This window comes from Anguilla rostrata, chromosome 4, assembly GCF_018555375.3.
Source record: "Anguilla rostrata isolate EN2019 chromosome 4, ASM1855537v3, whole genome shotgun sequence".
NCBI classification, from domain to species: Eukaryota; Metazoa; Chordata; class Actinopteri; order Anguilliformes; family Anguillidae; genus Anguilla; species Anguilla rostrata.
In genome coordinates, this window is record NC_057936.1 from 35,069,288 (window position 1) to 35,083,393 (window position 14,106).

The following is a 14,106-nucleotide window of genomic DNA, read 5'->3' on the forward strand; positions in this document are numbered from 1 at the left end:
GTCGGTTTGTAAAGCCCTCCAGACTGCAGCGCTAAAAGTGTCCTGCTTTTGTTAAGACCCGCATTACATCCAAAGTGTATAACATCGACACTGAGAGCGCCAAGGGGCGAGACCGCTGATTGGGAGAGCGGCTGCTTCTCTGCTTGCTAAGGACTGTGTGGGCGATATCAATGGAGCAGAAAGGAAGGTGTGTGTAGAGGAGAAGAAGGGGCATTAGTTCACCTTGTCGCTGCTCGACGAGAGCCAGAACAGTACATATTAAAGGTCAGAGAAGGTCACACAGAGATTTTTGCCGTGACTCAAAGATATGCCTCAAGAACTAACCTGAGAGTTCAGGGGTGAGATTAGCTGAACAGAGCAAGGCCGGACTCTAATCTAGATTCAATGCTGAAAAACCACAAATCCAAATTTTCCCCGTCTTCTAAGCTCTTCGAAGCTGCAGCGAGCAACAGAACCTCAAGCAATTAAAGGGTCGGTTTGGGTTGGGATTAGGAGCAGTACAAAAAAGCTAGTCTTTACAAACTGATGCTTGTGTTCATTGTACCCTCACCACATATATATATATATATATATATAATTTGTGTGTGTTAATGTGCCAAAATGCATTAACACATATTCAGGATATATTTTATAATTATTTTCATGATCCCACTTGATCAGAACTAGCTGATTTTAGATGGATTCTGCTCTATAACACACAGTTATAGAACAAGATGCGTAGTTACATTTTATTGTTGGGAAGTGCAACTCCTTTCCGTATAATGCTAGCCCTTTTATTTTCTGTAGTAACGAGGGGTTTCCACAACTTACCAATAAACGAAAAAAGAGAAAATGTTCCGTGTACATATTTTGTTGCAGGTGAAGGACAGTTTTACAGGTTGGGATGCACTTGAGCCATTGACTGTGGCTAATTTTGGTACAATTAATTGTGCCAACCAAATATTAAAGGCACGTGTGTTACTGAAGCCAAATTTCAGCACTGTGGTGTGGAACAGAAGGTTTTAGGATAGGAGGTGGTAGGAATTTCGTACAGGAAATTATTGTGGAAAAACATACCCCAGAACCTCTATTTTTTAACAGGTGTTCCTTGTCTGCGAAAGCTGAATTTGAGTGTGCAATGTCATGATGACTTGCCAGAAAAAACCTGTCTGTGTGGGTATTTCTAAGATGCGTGACTCCAAAGCACGCTAAGCAATCTATTGATCACATTTCAACCCAGCTGAACAAATACGTCCTCTCCTTGATTAATGAAATATCTCACCTGTCATGGTCCATATGTGTGTGGTATTTTTACCATCGCATTTTCATTTTGTGAAACACCTTGAAGACCTGCAAATGTAAATGTGAGTTCTTGGTTCTTGGAGGTGTTAACACTAAAGTAACCAGTTTATAAATCATAACTCGGCCTTTAACGGGAAGATGTCAGTCCCTAATATTGCAACAGTGATAGTAACTTTTGTGAACAACCCCTCGATTATGAAAACAAACCCCAGAGAAAGGCCTTTAGATAAACCTACAGACCGAGTGTACAGCTAGAAATGGCTGATATGTTGAATCCTGCAGCATCCCTGGTATTGCATGTCTCATAGAGTCTGAGTGCATGTTCCTCATACACTGTTTTATCAGTGAAGTGCTGGTGAACTGGAATAATAGAGCCTTAGAGCACGAGGTGGGTACATAATGCGTACCAGCTGATCTTCTGTTAGCTTCAGTACCCCTCACTCATGACATCACCATGCCACACTAATTACAGTCTAATCGTAGGTAGAGTGGGGAAGAGGTGTAATTTTCTTACCTCCTAAAATAGAGCTAACGCTTTTCATGTGGTTGAAGTTAATTCTGGTTCTACAGCAGCTGGGAGATATAAAACGCTAACACTTTTCATTTCAGTTTTTATTTTTATTTTTTTTTTTCATTTTTACTCCCTCTGATGAAAAGTTCTTGGGGGAAAAAAAACCATATTTGTGTGGCTTTGCTGTGCGCACGCGCGTTTGGCTGTGTCAGGCTGAAGGCTGTGTTTGAGAAGCCGGGTAGGCTGTGTCAGAGCGGTCCTGTGAGGTGGACCCAACCTCACAGTGCGCGTCGGGGGCGCGTTGCGACTCGCCGCCTCTCTGCTGAAGAGCGTCACCCGCGCAGCCGAAGCAGGGGGGGCTCTCATTTTGAATTTTAATTTGAGTTAAAATGAGTTTAATTAGTTCAGTTTTAAGGAATGCGGGCTGAGACCGCGCGGCTGCCGGGCGGGTCTGCGGCGCGAGCCCGGAACGAGATGCCGGCGAGCCTCTTACCACACCGGGTTACGCTTTCTGCTGTGGCAGTTGTCGCGGGTCTTGCTGGGACATTTGTCAGAAAAATGTCCGACCACACAATGAGAAAGGTCACCGCTGTCAGAGGGAAGATGGCCGCATTGTAGGTGGCACACAAGGCTTCGGCTATGACACCTAAGGACACAAGGTTTCCATTTGTGCCTGACACTCCTGACCACATGACCACCCCCCGCCATCCCCATGATAACCACGCGCCTCTTACAAGCAGTGAGCCTAGTGAAGGTTCCACACTAAGCACCTATCTGTTTTCAGGTTTAATGTTGTCACGAAAATAAGGTTAGCCTCCTAAATGTAGACTGGAGAAACAAGAGCAGGGAACGTCCTGTCTCAAAGCCAGTGCTCATGCCTCTGTGTCTGTGGACAGCGGAAGTGATTAAAAATGTAAGGAAAAAAAAGTAGTCTTAAATAAAGTCAACATGAAACCCGGTCATTTACAGTACACATTTCTGCATAGCCTTGCACAATTGTTTTATTTTCGAATTTTCAATTTAATTTAGCCTAAAGTGAATACGGCTGTTTTAATCTAAAAGGCTCCTCCATTTGTGTTCTCTGTTCATATATTATTTCTGAAGGATTTTTTCCCCCCCCAATTCCTTTTTGCAGCAGTAGCAGACAGGCAACGTTTTTCTTTCAGCTCCTCTGAAAAAATGCATACCTTTTATGTTCAAACTGACGTTTACTTTTCCACCTGGGGCTAAAGCATCCTGGGTTTATAGAAAAACGAGATGAATAGCCTGTCACGTGCAGCATGACATTTGTTCTTAATTATAAATGTAGGCTATGGTAAAGGACAAAAATGAATATATACGCAAAGATCGGCATAATAATGTTTACTGACCAGAAAAAATATATATACAGCGGTACCCAGTCCTGCATGTTGTATTCCATTATATATGGATTGTGTAAACACTGGAGCCTTTTGAAGATGGAATCTTTAATCATAAGTGTAATCATTTATATTGCACGGTGTTTACCATGTGGTGACAGCGAAAATGAAAGGTTGCTCGCGGCACAAATAAATAATAGCAGCGTGATGTGTCTGCGGTGCTGAGATGAGGAGATAGGAGCACGGGATCCAGGTCTGAAATGTGAGGCAGAAGAAGAAAGGAACCTTAACTTGAGTTTTCTGTCGTAACATATTTTATTACCCAGAAGGTTGTCACCTGCCACCACCTATACAGCCCGTAGTTCTCTTGGGGAAAACATAGCCACCGATAGCCATTCTATTAAGTCGCGATAAAACAAGCAAAGTATGAAGTAGGCTATCCCAACCATGTATCAATACAGTATTTATGGTGCAGGCGTATTGTGATTAGTATTTCACACAGCATGCGAGTTCGCAACATCCAGATGCTCAGTCGTCCTACAGTAGCTCAGCATTACGCGAAGAGCTTATCTTAATACGCTTTGCATGAATAGGAAGACTTGGGCAGGCTGTATTTATCATTTCTGCCGGTGAAGACCTGACTTGAATCGATCTATAGTCAGGGCTTCACAACTTCATAAGGCCAGGAAACCCAGTCCCGTCTTTAGACTAACGCTCTGCGTGTGGAAGGCTAATCCCATTTTAAGACACATGCTCATTTGTCTCTCCCTCGGTGGAAGTCTGTTAGCTTGTACTCCGGCCTCATCCATTAATAATGAGGCTTATTGGACAGTTCACGGCAAAGCTTTCAGTTGGGGAGTTTCTCACGTCTAAGAGGAAGACTTTTGACCCTTATTGACCACCTTGTTTTTGGTTCATTTATGTTACTCAGTCCTGAGTCATAAAAACATGTTTTTCGAAATATTATTTTAGTTTCTGCATTTGTTTAACTGCTTGATCTTCCAGATCTAAGGGATAATTAAAGGGGGAAGTTTATTGACTGCCATTTGATGAGATCCCATTTACTTATCAACTTCATCTGCGTTGCTACACAGATGGCACAGAGCAATATGGCTGACACTGCCCTTTTACTTAAAACACTTATTATCCATGCCATTATCATGATTAGTGACACAGGCAATGTTTATTTTTGCCCTTAAAAGAAGTAATAATGCTGCATTTACCTTTTACCAAGCTTAATTGATGCCTCCATGCAGGCAGTACTGGTGTCTGCTCAGACACTTACATGCCGGTTGGTTTGACGCACTCATGCCAGAATGGCTTACCTCCTGAGCTATCCCTCTATAGAATAGAAACAACGATTTACTATGCAGTCTGTCGCTTAATAGCTTTAGACTGGTTGTATAGATTGGTAGTGATGTGCTAGACAGGGAAGAGGCTTCCTTTTGATTACAGAAAGATGAGAGAAGGGGGAGAGCTTCCCCAGTGCTGCGGCTTCTTATGTTCCTCTGAAAGAATGCTAGGTCCGGGGGTGATTACACAGTGTGCAGAAATTCTGTTTGAGCGCGCTGTGTTGGAAGAGCGCTGCTCTGGAACGGTGAGGTGCGTCGAGGTGCGTTATCTCCCAGCCTGCCAGACAATTCAAAGAGGCAGAAGATGTAACGGTGGTTTTCGCTGAGTTGCAGATGAACGGTTTTTGCTTTTTTTTCCCCCTTCCCCTCCCCCTCTACTGCCCCTCATCTTCAACCTCTTTTTCCTTTCTTTTCTTTTTTTTTTTTTTTTTTACTTTTCACTCATGAGGTGCTCTAACAAGGCTGTTCTTTAAGGATGAGGAATGTTAAATGAATAATTTACAGAAATCCCTCGTTATTTATTTAATATTGAACTGACAGCCTCTGCCAGGCCTCGTTGCCCTCGTTATGCTAACAGCGCGGAGCTCCTGCTAATGGGGAGCTGGATTTGAGGGAGGGGCCTTGTGGTGATTGAGTGGAATACACGGAGGGGCCTGCCGTAAATGGGCTTAACTGACAGCTACTTACTGCGCCCTGGCGAGGGCGTAACTGATGCTGTCGCTAACACGGGTGGCAGTGCAGTTGCTTCTTACAGCTGGCTTACAAAGATCTTTGGTGTTTCTGTACTGCTGTCTAACAGTATGTCCCCGTCACTGTTCCTCACACCATTAGCTTTGTTGCAAGTATGTCTTTATCTAGGCCTACACCTTTTAGTATTCAGTGCTATTTGTGTACTGTAGACATAAACAGTCCTGTACTTTCCATAATGGCCACAACTTGACACTGAAATAGGTATGTAGTGTAGTGCTGTACATACTGTAAAGATGATGCACTTTCTCTTGCTGAAATCAAAATAAGTTAAATATTGTTATATGATTCTTCAAACCTTGAGACAGCTTATCATATACAGCATATATATAGTACAGCCAATTCGAACCAACCGTTGTTTTGATTCCTTAATGTGATATATTGTAGAAATACAGTAGAGTTGTCCTGTTCCTCTGAGGAAAATCCCATCCTAAGCCAATAATAAAGGAAAATGAAAGGTTACATCGACAACAAAAGAACACACAAAGGTTAGATTCTCAATGTTTTGTTCGTCCTCATTGTGCACGGCCTTCAATACTTCTTGCACCGGTCCTCTAGGGCTCTCTTGAGTTGCTTACCAAGGGGAACCAACCATCCCTGTTTGGCAATTTAGTGTTGCACCGGTACCCTGAAGGCAGCCTGTGAATCAATTGTGCATTTCCTTGAATTTCCGAGCGGCTTTGGTGGATCTCTAGCAGATTGAATCTTCAGCTGTGTGGCGCTGGGCGTAGAGGATTCTGGGAAGGCAAATACTGCCTTTGCTGAGAGAGGCCTGGAGAGACCCTGCAAGCTGTGGGATGAAAAGGAGGCTCTGCCGATGATATCCGCATCACTCGTGGGACCCCAAACTAGAGGAGGGCGTCCATACTCAACACTCAGTGAACAGATCGCTCTCGTGCCACTGTCTCGGCACGGTGCGCTTCAGGTCCCGTTCTGTTGCTCCTCTCACTTCACTGAAACTGAGGAACCTGAGGCAGTGCCAGAGAGAAACATAAGTCCACCCCCCACCGAGAAATGTTCATATTTCAGCTGTGAGTGCCATGGGTTTGTGAGGGTGAAGTCCCAGAGCTAAGAGTGAGCTCATTGTAAAAATATCAGATTGGGGATTTTCGTTGCGATTTTCTCCATTTTCTTACTGCCTTCCCCCCCTGCCATCTTACACGTTTTCTGTGCAATTTAGTATGCGTATTAGTATATGCATGATAAAGTAAGAGTGTGTTTTTAATTTGAATTCCAGGCCAAGTTCAGTTCTCCCACACTGATGTTGGTATCTATGATTAGTGATTAAATACTGACTGTATAATTTCTTGTTCTGGCAGTAGATGCCCTGTTACTACAAGGCACTGGATGCTTGTTTAAAATTTTCAGTGCAGAGCAAAATGTTCGGTGTAAAATTAACCATAATAGAGTACTTTTAACTGCAGTATAGTACATTAGATTCCTACTGGACTCGTATATGCTTGTGTAGTTAAATTAGCTATGAGAATTTGGTGTGTGTGTGTGTGTTTGTGTAAAGCTGTCTACACTCAAATCAAACTGCATATTTTTTCTGTTGCTTTCCAAACTTTTATATATCCTGCTGAGAGGGCAGCTTGTCCAAGTTGTTCAACGGCCAGAAGTTCAGGTTTTAACAAAAAAAGCTAGGAAACAAACCAAACAAAATCACAAGGGTAATATTTGTAAGACCAGACCACAGCCAACATTTACATCTTTGCAGCTGTTGTGTCAGTTGAACCTTGTGATTTTTTTTTTTTTTTTTGGTTTGTTTCCTAGTTTTTTTGTTAAAACCTGTTGTTCCATGGGTTTTGTTGAAACCCGCTGTCCAAAATCTAGGAAACAAACCTAAAAAAAATTTCAAGGTTCATTTTTGTAAGAGCAAACCACAGCCAACATTTAAATCTTTACAGCCATTGTGTCAGCTGAGTGGTTTCAGGGGACACATATAATTTTTTTTCCACTATTCAGTGCTTAAGAAAACTTTATTCTCCTGCTTTGTTGCTGAACAAGGCTGTCTCGAGACAGACAGAGACAAGTACCGTGACAAAGAATTGCTTAGCGAGCAGGATACCTATGCAGGAGAATTAAACACTGGCCCTTTAGCACCTTTCCTCTGACACTTTCCCTCCCACTGAGCTGCCTTTGGAGGGCAAGGAGGAAGGTGTGTCCTGGAAAAAATATGCTCACACTTTTAACTTAACCATAGTAGTAAACTGTTCTATCATCATACTTTGATCTTTACCAGACCTGTCAAGAAAGATTTTTAATCTGCAGTCATCAACTGATTGAATTAGTCTAACAAGCCACCCTTTAATATACGTTGTCAAATTCTTTTGTTATTTCCCCCCCAAAACGCTATATATTCTGCAAATTATTTTTGACTGTTAATCACCCTGGGGCACCTTGCTGTAAAGAACAATGTATGAAAATAAAATTAATTTGATTGATTTTACTTTGATTGACAAAATAAATGAATAAAGACATTTCTGATCAAGGAGAGTCGGGCGGAGCAGAGAGGGAAAGAATCAAGAAGAGAACGATACAGCTAAATGCTAACAAATTACAGGTAGGCTATGTTTTCATTCAAGGGACCAGGTCTGTAAAACACAAAAAAACAAAACATGCTACCTGTAGCTAGCTGGTGGGTTACGAGCATAAGTTTGAGTCCTCTAGAAAAGTTATTGGGCGTTTAGACTTTAAAATCCAACACTGTAAGTGCATCCTCCTCTCACAGCTTAAACAAATATATTTAGCCTTAAAATAATTGTGCTTTTAAAATAAATGCAAAAATCAACTCAGTAAAGCATACCGTCAGTTTTCTTCATGAAAACCCCCCTCCAGACAATAGACAGCAGGTGTCGGTACCTAGGCGCAAATGTGTCGTTTTCCTCTGGCACATTATTAAGCAACTGAAAGATGACACTTTGATACGAATGGTTCGATTAAGCACTATAAAAACTAATTTTGTACATATAATCACTCAAAATTCAATCATTGTAATCATCTGATGAAGTTGAAGAAGACTTTAGGGTGGGGATGAATAACTTTGAGCATTTTAGTTATGGAAATGATTTGTAACAAAGAAAGAGAGATAACACCTCAGACATATGTTCAGTTTTTCACTGAAACTGAGAATTTGAATAACTTTGAATAAACTCTGAAAAAACTGTCAGGTTGGTAAATGCAGTCGAAATAAGGCTAACAACAACGGCATGAATTGCAAACAATTTGGGTGCGGTCCCTGCTCACACAAACCACCAAAGCTATGTGATTTGTATTATGGGGGCTAGCTGTGTGCCATGATGTTTTATATGCATGTTTGCTCTGATATAACGATAGCTTGACAGCTAACATTAGCATTTTCCATTGTTTATATAGCTTGGAGAATCCTTTTCCAGCTGGTAGAGCTTGGTTGGCTCTCTGGTAGAGCTAGCTTACCAACGAAGTCAGCCCTTTCAGCATCTTTAATGATTTTTCTACCTGAATATTCAGTGCCCTCCATAATATTTTGGACAAAAAAATATTGTTTTCTTTATTTGGCTCTGCGATTCTTCATTTTTTAAATATTTGTAATCAAACACTTTAACCACATTTGAATTGTTTGATTGCAAAGGTAAAACTGTGGAGTAGAAATCAGGAAAAATAACAATAATAGGTCTTTGTTCCAAACACTATGGAGGGCACTGCTGATGTATTTTAATTTAAATTATTTTTTATTTTTTATTTTTTTTGCAAAGAATTAACTGGATTTTCATATGGTGCTGTGAAGCAAAAAGCCTGTTAATTTAATTCAGGTCATCACCTGGTTAATTTCACAACTTTACTGCAGGTTACTATGGTAATTGCTCTCAGGATTCCATTTGATCCAGTGTGACAACATTTCCCAGGGTTCCACTGCCCATCAAAGACCCTGGGAGCAGCTGCCACATTACTGCCCTGACCTTTCTCCTCTGATCACAGGCTCCTCTTTTTCTGCCTCATAAATGAGAGCTATTATTCCACCGCTTCAATCAATTTAGGAAATGTGTTGCCAGCGAGGGAATTTCCGTGCGGACCAAGTCCACCCGTTTGTTTTCACACGTGTTACCCACATTGTTTCCGAATCACATGCCGCGATCTGGTAATCCGCGTAGATGGAGTGGCAGAAATGTTCTTTCGATCGAATGCGTTGTGCATGATTCACGGGAAGCCGTGTGTCCGCGAGTCCACCTGGATATTGCCAGCTTGCCTGGCTGCTGACGGTTTTGTGAGGAAGAGGGGACGTTCACCGGTTTGAGCCCAAGATGGCTGGAGAGGAAGTGGAAGTAGGGGGCTGCTGCAGCTCTCCTGCTGGTGAAGGGGCGGGCCGTGACTTACTGGCATTATGCGGCGCATGGAGGATGGGGGTTTAGACCATTTATCATTCACACTGTAACGCGCCATCCCGGCTGCTTGGGAACGGAGCCAGAAGGCTGGGACATGGGGGATTGTGGGGCTGAGAACCGGTCCGGGTTTCCAGAGCTCGTCTGTGGTCAGGAACCTCTGACACCACCGCCTGTGTGACTACTGTGACCGGGGACTGACACAACCCCGTCAGCCACTCCGCTTCCCGAAAATAAACCTTTGCCCTGCCAGAGACTCTCAGCAAAACACGCGTACTGTACCTCTGCATTCTTCCTCTTTCCAGTCAACAGGACTTCTCGGTGGAGGGCTGTTTGCTGTTGTGTGTCCTTTGGTCATTACTATGCCTTTAACATTATATTTTCATGGGAGGTCCGTGTAGATACTAAAGTGACACAGGTAGATACTAAAGTGAGACTTCATGAATGGGTGGAGCCATCGTTTGTTGTCAGTTGCTTGCTTGATTTGGCCCACTTTTTGGCACGGTGCTCATCAAATCAAAGCCCTTTTAATTTGTTCAAACGATTGAATCGGTGCTTGATGGCGTGCAGCAACTCCACCCACTGTGAGGTTCGGGAAGCCTGGTTGGTCGCCTCGTCCTGGAAGACGAGCCCAACAACGCAGCCGTGGAGAGGCTTGCCCTCACCTGCAGCCGTGCAAGTCACTCAGAAACTCTCACTTCTCTTCAGCTCTCTTCGCTGAATTAAGCACATTGTGCACATCAGGTGGCTCTCCTCCCCCCGCTCGCTGTTTACCCACTGCCGCTGATGTTGGTTCATAAAGCGCAGCCTTGAACTCAGTCAATTAGCATCAGAGAGTCCTGTTTATCTACCCAGCTACCGTCAGAGTGAGAGGAGGAGAGACGGAGAGAGAGAGAGAAAGAGAGGTGGGAGAGCAGTCTCTCTGAACTGATCTCCCCCCCCTCCCCAAACGTTTCATCCTCTCAGCCCACAACGCCTAAAATTAAAAGAGACACAAAATTCGGCCTCCTTCCAGGAGCCTTTTAAAATGTTCCTCTGCCACGTTTGGTAATGATCAGACTGCGAGTGAAAGAGCAGGGGGGCTCTTGCTGTGTATCCCCAGTCGAGGCTGCAGTTGTTTCACGTGTCCCCGGTGGGGCAGCTAATTAAACTGTAGGGTGAGGGTAATGAGGGAAGATGGAGGGGGAAGGCACCCTTTCATTCCCCCTGTGTTCCTCTGCAGCCCTGCGCAAAGGCCTGCTGCACCTTCTGGAGCAGTGAACGCTACGATCTGCTTTCCCCGAATCGAGGCTGCAGACATCTCCTCTTCTGTTTGCCAGCTCCTTTTGGCTGCAGCGGGAGTTTTCATATTTGACTTTGTTCTGCGCCTGTTCTCCTGTACGCTGCAGCTTGTAACTGCACTCCTGAACCCATGTGTTCCTGCTTACTTTCACAGGAGGCTAATTTATTGCAAGGACACGATAAAAATCTAAATCTGCTTTATGATAGAAGTATTTGAGTTACAGGGTATCCATTCATAAATATAAGCTGTATAAAACCGTAGTCTTACATTACTGGAGCACACTGCGTCTCATGCTGTGGAAGCCCTGCTGGACGTGGAGGCCATGGACAGAATTAATCTTAAATGCGGAAATGATTCAGTCCATTATTATTTTTGCTTTTTTTTCGTGGAGGAATTGTGATACTCACATATTTTGGTTTTGATAAATACTCTTTGTTTTTCACTGTGATGACAAACAGATCATCACCTTCCTGGTGCTTGGAACACTTGGAGGAAGGAAATGGCGTTGCATTTTTTCTCCTGGATTTCCCCAAATCCCCATTTTTCTGAGAAGCACTTGGAGATTCCAATAGGTATTTTTGAATTTAGAACACACACACACACACACACACACGCACACACGTACAAACACGCACACACACACACAAAATTTGTGGGGTGTACTCAGTGACAACTTTATGTCCTAAACCAAGAAAGAGCCGCTACATTGAAATTGGAATAGTTTTTTTACCGCATTGATCGCACGCAGGTGACCGGTAATGGCTCTCTGGCACTGCGTGCCTCCTTTCCTTTTCGGCAGTGGCATCGACCCCCCCCCACCCCCTCGAACCCCCCGGCCCCACGCCGTCCCCTCGCGTTCGGCTGTTCCTGCGCGAGGGTGTCACGACTCGAATCCCCCCCGCGAGCGTCTCCCCGCCTTCCGCAGCCCGAGCGATAAAACGGAATCCCGCAAAACGGTGATTTCATTTTCCCCCTGACTGCCTTCGGTCCTCGTCCTGCGTCCCTCCCGGGTCTGCCCCTGCCCGGGAGCGCGCTCGCGACCGCTCGGCAGGAGAGGGGACGCCTTCGCGCGCCGGCAGGGAAAAGCAATGGAAAGCCGATAAATCCGCACTCAGTCGAGCAGAAAAAAAATTTATCTGATCCCTCTCCCGCGGAGAATAACATAAAAAAATAATGCCTTTTTTCTCTGCGGCGCTGCGCTCGGAAAAGTTCCGGAAGAGGAGTTCCCCTCCCTCCTCCGCTTTTCCTGTTGTGTTCGCGCTGCAGCGCGTGGGGAATTGGACGGGCGAGGGTGCGGAGGGTGCGGAGGGCGCAGCCAGCCGTGATGCGTCGAATGCGATCGTTTTAAAAAGCCGCATCGATCAGGCCGCGCGGGTCGCCCTCTCCGGGGGAGTGTGCGGTTTAGGGCTGGGCTGAAGCGCACATCTCTGCATTTCGCAGAGCCTGAGGGATGGGTTACCTGTGTTGGGTAGTGGGGGGTGGAGGGGTGGGGGGGGGGGGAGGCTGGAGGTTGACAGTCTGCCTGCTGGCATGGAAGCAGAGGCCAGCTCCAGACCCCCTGTGTCTCCTGCCCTGGCCCTGCTTATCTTCCCCCCCCCCCCCCCCCCCCCCCCCACGACCCCCCGCAGGCTCTCCATCTCCTTAAACCTGCGTCCTGTCTGTGCGCCAAAGCCACTGCTCTACATCCAAGCCCCCCCCCCCCCCCCCCCCCCCCTCCCCTCCCTGCCTCCGCTCTTTCCCCTAGTGAATAATTGCCTGTATCTGAAGACCGCAGATGAGTACCCTCACCGACAGCCCAGATAAGAGGCCCTGGATTGATGGGCCCTGATTTACATTTTTAGGCTTGTTTTTCTTTTTTGTCAAACATTTTTTACACGTTTGCTTTTCTTTTTTTTCGCCCGTGTTTCCGCAGCCGCGCGGAATCGCTCCAGCGCGGCGGCGGGAGCGCACGGCGGAAGCGGCTATCTGTGCGCGTCGCGCGGGGAGGGTTCTCCTGCCAAATAAATGTTCCTCTTTTGCAGGACATCTGCGGCGGCCGCACTGGACGAAGCCATGAAGAGTCAGGAGCAGAAGATGCACCAGAGCGCACTGAAAGGCCAGATACAAAGTAAGAATCAACACCCCAAAGGTCAAGAGAGCAATAAGTACACAGAGCAAATAATTATTTTTTTCTCTCATATGAATCAATCAGCTGGAAATAGACTACTGGTGGAATGCAGTGAAAAAAGGGGGGCTCGCTGAGCGACTGTTCTCTGTAATGTGTCCATTTTTACAACACACTGGTCCTCAGAAATTTTGCAGAAGCAAGACTAAAGGACAGGCGTTTGTCAGGTTGTGTTAATGCTCCACCGCTGCTCATTCTCTCAGACTGCTCACCCTCACAGATACGGTATTACCTGCTTCAGCACATATCTCCTCTTTTCTACAGGTAAAGATTAAAGCTTTAAAATGGTGAACATGCAGCTGAAACATTTCCTTTACCGCAAAGGCCGCAAAGGTATACTGGGGCAGACCACACCACAGACGGTGAAAAACCTCAATTCTTCCTGAGAGGAAATGACGGCCACTGCTGTGATTATGAACCTATTTACGTGCACATGTGACCCATGTGACCCAGCCTGACAGCGCCCCCTAGAGTGCACTCCTTGCCGTGCAGGCACACAAGCCGCTCCCCCATACGCCCAGCGCCTGAGCGGACCTCACCTGCTAATCCGATCACGGCTCATATCTTTGGGAGCTGCCCCGTATCTTTTTCCCATGGCAACCCAAAGTAACCCCTCAGCCATCGCTAAAAAAAACCCCCTGAAAACACTGATTCCTTGGGTTTAAGGTGCCGTTCATGTGAACCCCAGTTCCACGCTTTGTCCCGACTGTGGCCTGACATTGCCTCACTCCTTAAGCCCAGTGACTTCTTAAAGTATGTGAGCATTTAATCATCCCTGGCTATAAAGATCCTTTTTTATAGTGCCTTCAAATATATGTGCTGAGAGCTGTGAAGAGAACCAAGTGAAAACAGGCAATTGTGTGAGTTCTCTCTTGACCTAATGGGACCATGAACGTACGTTTATGGAGTGTTATGTGGAACACAGCCCATCTAGTGTGAAAGTTTGGCATGTTACAAGTAGACAGTAAATTTTCCCACAAACTGAGTTGGGAATGTAATGGTAACAGAGTAACAATTAGTCAGGAAGAAAAAAAAAAAATTCTGATACCTAGC

The 14,106-nt window shown here is 45.1% G+C and overlaps 1 protein-coding gene across 3 annotated transcripts in view; it reads left to right on the forward strand.

Moving 5' to 3' along the window:
- Nucleotides 1-14,106, forward strand: part of znf438 (zinc finger protein 438) — a 51,134-nt gene that overhangs the window by 27,636 nt on the left and 9,392 nt on the right. For all 3 annotated transcript variants that reach the window (XM_064332375.1, XM_064332376.1, XM_064332377.1), the window contains one exon: nucleotides 12,911-12,996. In XM_064332375.1, the coding sequence (XP_064188445.1) occupies nucleotides 12,911-12,996 (86 nt within the window). The remainder of the gene's footprint in view (nucleotides 1-12,910; nucleotides 12,997-14,106) is intronic.